At 32.6% G+C, this 12,622-nt stretch overlaps 1 protein-coding gene across 2 annotated transcripts in view; it reads left to right on the top strand.

Moving 5' to 3' along the window:
• STAG1 (stromal antigen 1) overlaps positions 1-12,622 on the top strand; it is a 202,059-nt gene that overhangs the window by 176,380 nt on the left and 13,057 nt on the right. For both annotated transcript variants that reach the window (XM_031959783.1, XM_031959784.1), the window contains 5 exons: positions 785-924; positions 2,980-3,081; positions 4,534-4,682; positions 6,629-6,757; positions 9,416-9,621. In XM_031959783.1, coding sequence (XP_031815643.1) covers positions 785-924; positions 2,980-3,081; positions 4,534-4,682; positions 6,629-6,757; positions 9,416-9,621 — 726 coding nt within the window. The remainder of the gene's footprint in view (positions 1-784; positions 925-2,979; positions 3,082-4,533; positions 4,683-6,628; positions 6,758-9,415; positions 9,622-12,622) is intronic.

Raw genomic sequence — 12,622 nt, 5'->3', positions numbered from 1 at the left:
CATTAAAACACAAGGAACATAATTTGATTTGTTGTCAAAATGAGAAGACGGATTCTAAGATTTTTACCTATTTCTCATAAACAAGTTTTCACTTTTGACATTATATGTTCCAAGATTATTGTAATTTAGTTTAGTGTTTAGTAAGTGTTTCTAGATTTGAATTTAAACGTGAGAATAAGACTATATTAGATTAACAGTACTAAAGTTTTTCAGAGTTTGACTAATCCAACCTTTCCCCAAATAATGAGTTATCTATAACACTAAAACACATGATAATTCAACCTCCATTCTATAGCATTCAATTTTTGACTATAATACTTTTAAAAAACATTTACAAGGCAATTCTTAGAAGGAGAAAACTATCTTATGTCCTCCTTTTTGTATGCTTTCAACTAAATTATTGCACCTCCCTAAAATTAAAATAATAGCAACACAAATCTTTATTAATAGTACAAACAAGGGGCAGCTAGATGGTGCAGTGGATAGAGTGCTGGCCCAGAAGTCAGGAGGACCTGATGTGAAATCCAGCCTCAGACCCTTAATACTTACTAGCTGTGTGACCCTGTGCAAGTCACTGAACCCTAGTTGCCTCAGCAAAAAAAAAAAAAAAAAAAAAAGCTACAAACAAAAATACTTTTATTTTCATTCAGAAACTGAAACTATTTAAATAAAATTATAACGGAAAACACATCAAAAACTAGTTTTCCCATGCAGAAATTGTTTTTAATTTATCTTAAAATAAGAACTGAGATCCCTAACTTTTTTTTTTTTAACCTGTGGTTAGAAGGTGATGAGGAAGACGAAGCCAACAAAATTGAGGCCTTACATAAGAGAAGAAACCTTTTGGCGGCATTTAGCAAACTTATCATTTATGACATTGTGGACATGCATGCGGCTGCTGACATCTTCAAACACTACATGAAGGTACAGGCCTTTGTTTCCTTCTTAATTCTTAGAGAAATTTGACATTCAAACCAAAAAAGGAAAGGATAACAATAGTTGATCTTTGTATTAATAGGTTGGGCTTTGTGGAAGGCTTTCCGACTCAAACAAGCTTGTGACATTGTTCTCCTTAAGGCTTCTGAGATGAGACAGAGAAATGCCTGTGCATATTATAAAATACTGTACAGACTTTGTAGAATAAAATTTTTATCCTTGAAAGACAACCAACTACTTTTCATTTCCTCAGAATCTTATGTTTACCCCAATTTGGTGTAGAGTGAACAGAGGTATGAAATAATTGGTCTATTACAATTTAAAAGAGCATTAGAAATTATCCCATCCCATGCCCTTATTTTACAGATCAAGGAACCTAAGATTCATAGAAGTAAAGCCATTTACCCAAGTCTGGCTGTCCTCCAGCTAACCTGGGACTAGTCCAGATCTCTAGATGCTCTTCCATTTTTGTGCCACTTCTTCCCAGGGATTACAAGAAAGAAATGTTATATACCATTTCCCATTTTTGTGCCTTTGCATAAGCTGTTTGACGTACATATAAGGCAATCCATCCTGCCCTAAGCCTCTTAGAATCCCAAATCTCCTTCATCTCCTCCATGAGGCCTTTCTTAATTATTTCCTCCTCTTCAGCTACTAGTTCTTCCTTAACATAAAATTTATCTTGAATTTATTTTGCATATATTTTATTCCTGCCTTATGTATGCATATTGTTTCAATAAAATATCAGTTTGTTGAGAATAAGGACTATTACCTTTTTTTTTTTTTTTTTTTACCTTTTTTTCTTTTGTATCTTCAGAATCTAGCACATTTTCTTTTTTCCCTCTGTTTAAATTAAATTAATTAATTCAATATTTTCCTCAGTTACATTGAAAATAATTTTTTTATATTTGTTTTTAAGATTTTTGAATTCTAGGTTCTCTCCCTTATCCTCACCCACAATTAAGAAACTACATATGAAATTATTCAAAACATATCCATAAAAGTCAAATTATTAAAAAAATATAGCTCTCGCATTCTAATGAAAATAACTCTCAAGAAAAATTAATTAAAAAAGAGAGCGAAAATATTTCAACCTGCATTCAGACACAATCAATTTCTTCTGGGTATAGATAGGATTTTTCATCATAAGTTCTTCAGAGTATAGACATGGATGATTGTACTACTGAGAATAATAAAGTCATTAACAGTTGGTCATCCCAGAATATTAGCACATTTCTTAATAACATTTGTGACTGGCTAACTAGCACCTAGAAGATACTTTATAAAAGCTTTTAGACCATCTGATTGATTACAAAGTTCATTTTTGAAATAAATAGCTTAACTATCCAGCTCTCAGACATACATAACTATTTCCAGATCATAATGGGAACATTAGTGATCCAGTATTTGGGAGAAAAGGTGTGAGAAGGTAATAAATTTGTTTTTATTGTCAACTTCACTTGGAGCAGGAGTTTGGTTACTTCTTAAAGAGATTTATAGAAGCTTTTGCAGCTTGTACATAAATATTGCTTTAATCTAAAGTACTTAATTTTTTGATTTAGTTATAATTAATAGTAACTGACTAATATAAAATTATTGAGAATAAATGTCTCCTTTGCATTTTCTGCTTCTGCTACTTTGTGAATGCTGAATGAATATTAATTGATGAATAATGAAATAGTAACTCATTTACCTTTTTCTGTCTTAAGCATCTTTTTTCACTAGGAAATGAAATTTATTTGTCTTTCACGTTGAGAAAAAAGTTGAAAGTGAAGATATATGCCCATTTTTAGTACTTTATATTGATTTGGTAATAAGTTTCCTGCAGCAGTTCTTAATGGACTGTATGAATTATCTCATTGGCAGGAAATATATGCCTTTCAAATATTAAAATAGTTAACATTCAACAAAATATTTCAATATGAAATAACATAAAAAAGTCAGTTTTTCCTCCTACCCTTATCACTTCCCCTTCAATTTATTACTCGGGGTTTGTCAGTTAAATGTACATTTTCAAAAACAATTTTATTTTTTTCTTCACAGTATTACAATGACTATGGTGACATCATCAAAGAGACGTTGAGTAAAACAAGGCAGATTGATAAGATTCAGTGTGCAAAAACTCTCATTCTCAGTTTACAGCAGGTAAGAAAAATCTAAAATTTAGCTAGAATATAAATTCATTCCTGTGGTCTCCTGTGTTAAATCAGCATAAATACATTTTTTGCTTTTCATCAAACATTGCTATAGTCTACATTCAGAAGCTAGGGCAGATAGAATTAAAGACTCCTCTGCTCTCTAACTAGCTGAACTTACCAATTTAGAAAAAATAATTGTCATGTTAAAATTTTTTGTATGTGTCTAGCTTCTACTTAGAGATACCTAAGTATTGAATAAGTGCCTCAAAAGGTATCAGCCTCAATATATTTTATAAAAAATGTAGGAATTAAAAGGTTATAGTTGATGTTCAGGATTAATAGTCCAAATTGGCCTAGGTTTCATTTTGAATGAATTTGAACAATGTAATAAGTTTGGAAACAACAAGGAAGTATGTCTTGGGATAACTGACCTAATTATTCAATTATATATAACAATTTGGAAGGAGATGATATTTTATAATAAAAGTAAAGAAAAAGGCTAGTGATTTCTTAAGTGAATCAGCTTCTCAGTAACTCACCATCTTAAACTGTGAGTCATAATCCCATATGTCGTCTTGTAACTGAATGTGGAAATAGCAAAATTGTGATTTATTATCAGCAAATGTCTGATTTGTATTCCTGTTTTATTTACCAATATATCTGGAGTCATAAAGATTTCCCAGGTAAAAAGTCACAAGTAGAAAAAGTTTAAGAAGCCCTTCACAGTACAGTTGGCTCAGCTTCAAGCTGTGACTGAAGTGGATCTGTACACCAAGAGATAGAAGAACTAAAGAAAGAACCATTTATAATTAGCCCCCATAGACCTCTAAGGGATATTGAAAAATCTTATCCCCTGCCGCATCAGCTCAAGAGGAGCAATATCATTAAAGAGATGAACAAAAATTTACTTAAGTTTAACTACTGGGTCAGTAGCACCTAAAGACCTCTGCTGCAGATAAGTCCATCCAAATTCACACAAGCTTACCAGAAGTAGGTTTCCTGAGATTTAATAATGCTAATATTTTACAAATAATATATTTGAGGAAATAAACAAAACCGTCGTCCAATAATTTTCAGTGTATCATTATTGAAACACAAAAAGAAAAGTAGAAGCAGTTGGGCAGAATAATCTATAAGATAAATAGGTGGGCCTCTCCCATGTGGCAACTTTCCTTGCTGAATAGTTAAGTCTTTTTGATTTAGGCTGCTTAGCAAGTCCTTCCAAATTCTCTTTGTTACACTCTAGTTAAAATCATATAATATTATAGTTTTCTTTCAAAACTAAAGTATCATATATGTTCCATCTTTATAATAAAATTAGGATAATAATCACTTGAGTTTTTCTACATTTAATCACTTAAACAGAACAATTCCCTAATGTAAAAATTAAGAAAAATTGTAACCTAAAAGGGAAAATAAAGCCTACAGTAGGGTTTTCACATCTTTTTCTTTCTTTTAGCTATTTAATGAGCTTGTTCAAGAACAAGGCCCCAACTTGGACAGGACATCTGCCCATGTCAGTGGCATTAAAGAATTGGCTCGCAGATTTGCTCTCACCTTTGGGCTGGATCAAATCAAGACCAGGGAAGCAGTTGCAACACTTCACAAGTAAGTGCATTAATTCCTAAATTGAGAAATGGTCAAACTATATAAATGTACAATTTTCAGAAAAACAAATTCAAACTATTGATAGATATATGAAAAAAATGCAAGGCACAAATAATTACAAAAATGCAAATTAAGACATCTGAAGTACCACCCAACACCTATCATATTGGTAAAGTTGACAGGAAAAGAAAAAATAACAAATTCTAGAGAAGCTGGGGTAGGAGGGATAAGTACTCTAATGTTCTGTTGAGGAGTTGTGAGCTGGTCCAACTACAATTTGGAGCTACATTTAAAAAAAAAAAAAAACATTAAATCAGGCATATTTTTTGATCCAATGATTCTAGTATTAGTAGCCTAAAGAAATAAAAGGAAAAGGGAAAAGAACCTAATGTGCAAAAAAATATTTTTAGCAGCTCTTTTTGTAGCAGCAAGGAATTGGAAATTGAAAGGATGCCCATTGACTGGGAAATGGGTGAACAAAGTTTGGTTTGTAAATGTAATGGAATCCTATTTTGTTTTAAGAAACAATGAAAGGAATGGTTTTATAGAAACTTTGCAAGACTTCTATGAAGTGTTGCAAAATGAAGTGAGTAGAAGTAGGGCAGCAATTTATACATGGATCACAATTTTGAAAATACTTAGGAATTCTGATTAACACAATGACACTGTTATTATAGTTTCACTTGATTCAGGATGAAACCTCCCATCCATCTCCAGATAGAGAAGTGATGAATTCAGAGTGCAAGTTGAAGCATGTGATTTTTGGGGTGGTTTTTTTGTTTGTTTGTTTGGTTGATTGGTTGGTTGGTTTTGTTTTTACATGGCTAGTGAGAAGGATTTACTTTACTTGGGTTATTATACATATTTGTAATTTTTTTTTTTTTTTTTTGCTCAGCTTTGCTTTATAAGGGAGAGAAGGAAGGAAGAGGGAGGAAATGCAGAGCTGATAAAAATAATAAATATTATTAAATAATAAAATTGACTTTTTAAAAACTGGCTAGTAAACTGAATAAAACTTTACTTTTATATAGAGATTCTTTAGTATCCTTTTTACAGAAACTTTTTCTGAAGTAGATACTTCATCCATTTTTCAGTTCATAGACTCAAAAGTTCTGGAACTATGAAGTTTATTTGCTTCACTGAATTGAAAAAGATCTTAGAAGTCATTTAATCCAACACCATAACTTCCAGATGAGGAAAATGAGTCTGATTCTTCTGGTTATTGTATTGTGTTGCTTACTTCTAAGCAATCTCAATCTCTATATCTATACTAGATAATCTATACACACACACACACACACACACATCTAAGCAATCTCAATCTCTATATCTCAATTGAGATATAGAAATGGGTTTCTTTATAGTGTTGTAAATTGTTTTCCCACTTCTGCTCACTTCTTTTTTGTATCATTTTGTAACTCTGTCTAGGTTTCACACTACCACTTTAAAATATATGTAACAATATATTTCACATTAATGTAGTACTTTTACGTTTATAAATCATTTGATTCGTAATCCTTTGGGACAGATAGCATGTCTAAACACTTAATAAATTCTTATATCTGCATGCCTGGTAATCACCAGTGCTAGGATTTTATCTCAAGTCTCCTATCTCCAAGTTTTCTCATTTCTCCATCTTACCACTATTGGCTTATTCTAGTGCTTACATTACTAGAGAACAATGATTAGAATAGCATAATTTTGTAGACTAACTAAAATTTTGTAAATTGTTGAAATGCTTTTGAGGGGGGAAATATTCATAAGCCATTAGTCTATTTGAATTTCATATCACCCATAAAATAATAATGCCATAAAATAATGCCAATTAATTTCACAAAGTACATGAAACTAGTGGACAACGAAGGAAAATACATTGGGAAAAACAAGGTATTAATGACATTAGGAAAACTGCACTTTACTATATGATTTTTTTTTTTTTATTCCAGAGATGGCATAGAATTTGCTTTCAAATACCAAAATCAGAAAGGACAGGAGTATCCACCTCCTAACTTGGCTTTCCTTGAAGTTTTAAGTGAATTTTCTTCTAAACTTCTTCGACAGGACAAAAAGACAGTGTAAGTGTTTTAACTTTTCTTTGAATTGAATAAAGATTGTTATCAGGCTTGTGGTAGCACATAAACCTCAAAGTGATGCACTTTGGAAAAATAGTTCCTTTGAGAGTGACAAAATAATTTTAAATGTAGTCTAGATAAGACTGGCCTCTAACCTGTTAGTGGCTGAAGCCTAACAAAGCAGGTCAAGGGCTAGGGGCAATTGAATCAAAAATCAAATACTGGTTTAAATAATTTCAGAGCGAGGAAAACAGGTTTTCAATAGAAGTCTCCCTGAGGAGGAGAGTTTGCGGCTTGTGGCAGAGGTAGGGTTTTTATATATGAAAATCACACAAAGGTGAAACTCAACACAGTCATTCTTAGGTCTTGAGTTCTCATGGTAGGCCCAGGTATGCAGACATTTTGAGCACAATACAAGTGTTATTGGATGGGAGCAGTCCCAAAGTTCTTAGAATTGTTGAGCTTTGTGATTATCTCAAATCTTAAGGGTCACCGAACCTTGTGAACATTCAAATGAGATATAGAACCAGAGTTAGTGTAGTAGAAACTTACAGTGCAGCTTCTGATTCAGTTCACTTAGCAGTTAGAAGCACAGAAATTGTTTAGTGTCAGAAGAGGTAATTGATTACTTTGTGCTGCAGTGTGTCAGCCTTAGCTCCAGCTCTCTTTGGCCAGAATCTCCTGGGAAATAAGAGAGTTGCCAACAAATCTAGGTAATTAGTATAATAATTACACTTACATATGTAATTTACATATGGGTGAAAATCATAAATCTCTCAGAGAATACCTGGTACTAGTCAAAGCAATACATTTTGCCCAGAGGGTAAGCACAAAGGATTGTTGTTATTCCAAGCTCAGGGTTCAGCATGCTGTCTGGAAAAACAGGGTGTCTCCTAATATCTTAACAATACTGGTAAAGACTCTGTGAACCAAATATAACATTCACTTCCCAAAACATATCCTTGTTTGTGATTGACTTTTTCCTTCTTAAGTATTACTTTTATTTTTTTATTCAAGAGTATATGTAGTCATCCTTTACTAGTGATCTCTCAGAATCTTTTCTCTCTTAAGGCTTCAAAAAGTAATTAAGTATCTCAGTAAATTAAAATTATTTCACATCTTGCAACTCTAACGTACATAACTATTATCTTAAAGATTATTAGCCATGTACTTTTTCTGTAATAATAAATTTGTTCATATTGTGTTTTTCAATATTTTAATTTTCAGAAAACATTATTCTATTTTTGTCATTTATTCTTGTTACTGAATTCAGTAATTTAAAAATAGGATTAAAGAAAGAACATAGTTGGGGGGAGGGAATAGACTATACACATGTTTCATTATATATTTGTAACCAAAAAAAAAAAAACTGCAACTCAAAGCATTATTTCCTACATGGAAAAATCGCCTTTTTTTCAATAGTGATTTTTTTTTTTATAAACAATACCTTGCCCTCCTCCATTTATAAATTATGGGAAAAACCAACTATGATCATATAAAAGTGGGATTTAAAATAATACTGCACTCTTATATAGTAATTTGAGAATAGCATAGTGCCTTTCATCTAACAATTCTTATACATGGTAAAATATTTCTCTATATAAAGGATCAAAAACCACAATGGCATAGTGTGAAGGTTTTCTGGAGGCAACCTTAGTTTCAGTTAAAATAAATAATTACTCCAAAATTGCAGCCAGCTGGTAAAAATGAAAACGTTTATTTCTCCTTCCAAAATAGCCCGGTTAGTTGAGGCCTAACTCTCTGCTTGAGCTCTTGCAGCTTTGTCCTTGGCTTCTGCCTCTGCTTTCTTCAGCCTCCAGCCAGCACCAAGGTAGAAGATAGGATGAATCCCTCTTGCCTCGAAGATAGGGCTTTTTTCCAGAGTCTCCTCGGCCCTGAGAGCTTCTTGCTTTATATGCTGTGCACTGAGTACACACCCATCATTATATCACTGGGAAACCATTATTTGTTGTAGGATTAAATCAATGCTAAACTAGATTTAACCATTGTTTCTATCAGTTCCACTTAGTACCTTGTTTCAAGTTCTGGCCCAAAATATCTCTAAGATCAAATCAACTCCAATGGCTTAACAGTTTGTAAAGATTCCAACAGCATAGGGCCAGAATTGGGTTTGGAACCCAAGTCTTCTAACTCCTAGTCCAGAACATTTTGGATATTTTCCATTGTAGATTTTCCATTAAAGAGGTTTCATTCTAGATTGATCTGAGGATAAATGACAGTATCTGAGGAAGGTGATAATCTCTGCCTTTGAAAGATTTATCTGTCTAATGTTGAAGAATTAAGAAAGAATCCTGTGACATTGAAGATCTTAACACAGTGTGAACATTGAAATTGAGAAAAGGGACAGAAGGGAAGCTAAGGAAAATTTAGGATCCAAAATAGAGAAAAAATAATTTAGAGAATTATTTTTTTGAGAGGCAATCGGGTTTGAGTGACTTGCTCAGGATCACACAGCTAGTGGTAAGTGTCTGAGATCAGATTTGAACTCAGGTCCTCCTGATTCCAGGGCTGGTGCTTTATCCACTAAGCTGCCCCTTAATTTAGATAATTTTTTTTTGTAATGACAGAAGAATAAAATAAATAGTACACCAACTACTTTCATTAAGAAAAAAAAAACTATTGATTTTTCTGTATTTTTAGCCATTCATATCTAGAGAAATTTCTGACAGAGCAGATGATGGAAAGGAGAGAAGATGTATGGCTTCCACTCATCTCCTATAGAAACTCGTTAGTTACTGGAGGGGAAGATGACAGAATGTCAGTGAATAGTGGAAGCAGCAGTAGCAAAGCTTCATCAGTAAGGAATAAGAAAGGACGGCCACCACTTCACAAAAAGAGAGTTGAAGGTAAGTATGATTTAACCCTGAGAAATAAAAAGTTTAATCAGGTTGTATTAAAACTAAGTATTCTTGTGAACCAAGAATTGATACTGAGATGTGAAGGATGCAAAGAAATAAACATTAACCTTTTCCTTAAAGAATTTAAAATCTGTCTCAAAATATTGTGTGTGTGTGTGTGTGTGTGTGTGTGTATACACACATATAAACATATATATATATATAAATATATAAATTAAAATTTAAAATATAAAAATTGGAGAAACCAGAGGCCTTCTTGTCTAACTTGTATTGAAATAAAACTCTCTTCTTCAACATCTCTGACAATTTATCTCTTGTTCTTGGCTTGAAGGCCTCCAATGAATGCCTCAATCTTATCTTTGGATAGTTACTTGGATTGATCCTCAATTTTCCTCTTGAAAACTTCCACTAAGATATCTTCTAGGCCTTTTCTGTGGAGCCAAGCAAGAACATCCCACATAACAGAATTTCACACTTTTGAAGACATATATCCTATCCCCAATGTTTTTTTCTTCTCTGGCAAACATCTCAAGTTTCTAAAATCAGTCTTCATGATGTATAAGCTTATTTACCTTTCACCATAAGTGGTCACTCTCAAGAGACCTATAATATTCCTTCTAATATATAACTGAGCAGGATTCTTCAAATTTAATCAGCATAAGCCCTGTACTTTTATAGAATTATTTGTAAACAATATTAAAGAGTGCAAAGCTAAGTACAGATGAATGTAGATCTCTTTCCAAGTAAGCTTTAAATCATGACTACTTTTCGAATCCAGCCATTTACCATTACAATATAATTAATTGTGCTATTGTCCAGCCTCTATATCTCCACATTGTCCACAGGAATAATAGGAAAGATTAAGTAAACCATGCTTGTGGCAGTCACTTGATTTACCCTGTCAAAAAAGCGAATTAAATTAATCTAATATGAACTGTTCTTTATGAAGATATTCTGATTCTTTGTGACCACCATTTTTGGATGTCACTAACCAGTCTTTAAATTTGAAATTTTTCCAGAAAACAAAATCAAGCTCACAATTGTACTGAATAATGGTTAGGATATAATGAGTCGACATGAATTCAAAAGTAAATAGATTAGGAATTTCTGCACTTGGTGCGGGGGATGAAATGGGAAAGGGTTTTTTGAGATAAAATTTAAAAAAAAGTTTTAAGAAAAAGTAAATTTGAGATAAAAGACTTATTATTGACCATTTGAAGAATGGTGGAAAGTAATCCATCTTCCTACCCATTGGTTGAATTTTATTTTTTAGACTCCTATCCCTTCCCGCTCTACTACCCTCTATTTGTCTTTCTATCACACAGGACCTCCCCAGTTCTCCACGAGTATTTAAGCTAACTAAAGTGACTCTGCATCCCCACCTACCACTCTCCCAGGAATTACATCTTTAGTTCATTTGAGCTGGAATCTGGAACTCAGTAAGAGTCATTAGGTTATCTTATTCTCGTGGTTTATCAGCTCCCATTTGCCATTTTGGTTCTAACCCTAAGATCATTTTCTGTGACTAAATAACTCTCTTCTCCCTAGTCCATCTTCAGTAAAAATTAATTTCAACAAACGGGTACTAAATGGTTATTTTGTTTAAAGCACTGTTATAGACATTGGATATGTGCAGATGAAAATGAAATAACTCCTACCATTAGGCAGTTTTATTGTCTTCTGTTACCATTGTCCCACTCATTCCAGGCAGCTGTTCTGACTTTTCTGTGATCCTCATCTTTCCCTCCCAGTGTAGCTTTTTAAAAGTCTTTCTTAAGGGAGTCAGCATTGTTAGCACCACCCATGTGATATGCCTTACCCTTGAGAACATAACTTGCATCCCATAGGACTTAACAACAATAAAGAAATGGTGTGTATGTGTGTATGTACATATATATTTCATATATATGGCAAATAAGGAATTGATATCAAAAGAAACTCAGATTTGCAACATGGTATGTGGAAAGTTTGGGTGGGTGAGTTCCTGTTTGTTTTTGTTTTTTTATTGTTGGGTTTTTTGTTTTTGTTTTTAAATCATAGGTTTCTGAATATGCTTGCGTATAGAGAACAGATTCAGAAAGTAATTGTGAAGATTATTTTAATGGAGATAAAAACAGGAGCATGAAAAAAATAAACATTTTGGTCCATAGCTTTTCTTACTGGCACTGGGAATTAACTTTGTTAATTGTGTGCTAATTACCTTCTTTTCTTTTCTTTTTTTTTTTTTTAAACTTCTCTTAGTAAAAAGTTAAGAAATAGAGCATATACATCATATTTTCCTGTGTAATACCCTTCACTCTCTCCCTCCTTTTTAGTTTACATTTTCTTCCTAAAACAGAAAAGGAATATAATTATGGGTTTTTGTTCACTATGGCTCTAGGCAATGTTCTTAAGTTATTTTTTTTTTTAATTCTCATTCCACTCACCCAAAGTTACACTAATGTAATTAGCCAAAATTAATTGGAATCTAACATTACTTCCACTGTTAAGTGATTCTTCATAGTTCAGGGAGAAAAAGAGTGCTTTAAGCAAAACTGAATATTTAAGAGAGTGAAATAATTTTCAAATTATTGAAAACTAGTGTTTATAATTAGCCCTGTGGCATAACCTTAGAAACTTTCTTCTTACTTGATTACACATTATTAATCAGCCTTTTTGGTATGATTGTTAAACCAACTATAAAGCTACCTAACTAAACTGTTTTCTACTTTACATTTCTTCATCTTGTCCACAAATTATCATGAAAGACTTTGTCAAGGTACTTTGAATTCTAGCTAGGTATCTTATCAGTCAGTATCTCACCATTAAATGAGAGAATTACCCCTGAGTTCCTTCAAGCTTTAAATGTTTATTCTATAGCTATGGCATTCCCCTGTTCTAAGTTACTTAGTTGGATTAAACTCTTTGAAGCGATGATTCTCCATGGGCATAAAAAGCATTCAGTAAATATAATTTATTAATAAGACTTTGAAAAATACTTTCTTAAAAT

The sequence above is a fragment of the Sarcophilus harrisii genome, chromosome 3 (assembly GCF_902635505.1).
Source record: "Sarcophilus harrisii chromosome 3, mSarHar1.11, whole genome shotgun sequence".
Lineage (NCBI taxonomy): Eukaryota > Metazoa > Chordata > Mammalia > Dasyuromorphia > Dasyuridae > Sarcophilus > Sarcophilus harrisii.
Note: the sequence above shows the minus strand (reverse complement) of the source record. Positions and strands in the feature narration are given on the sequence as shown.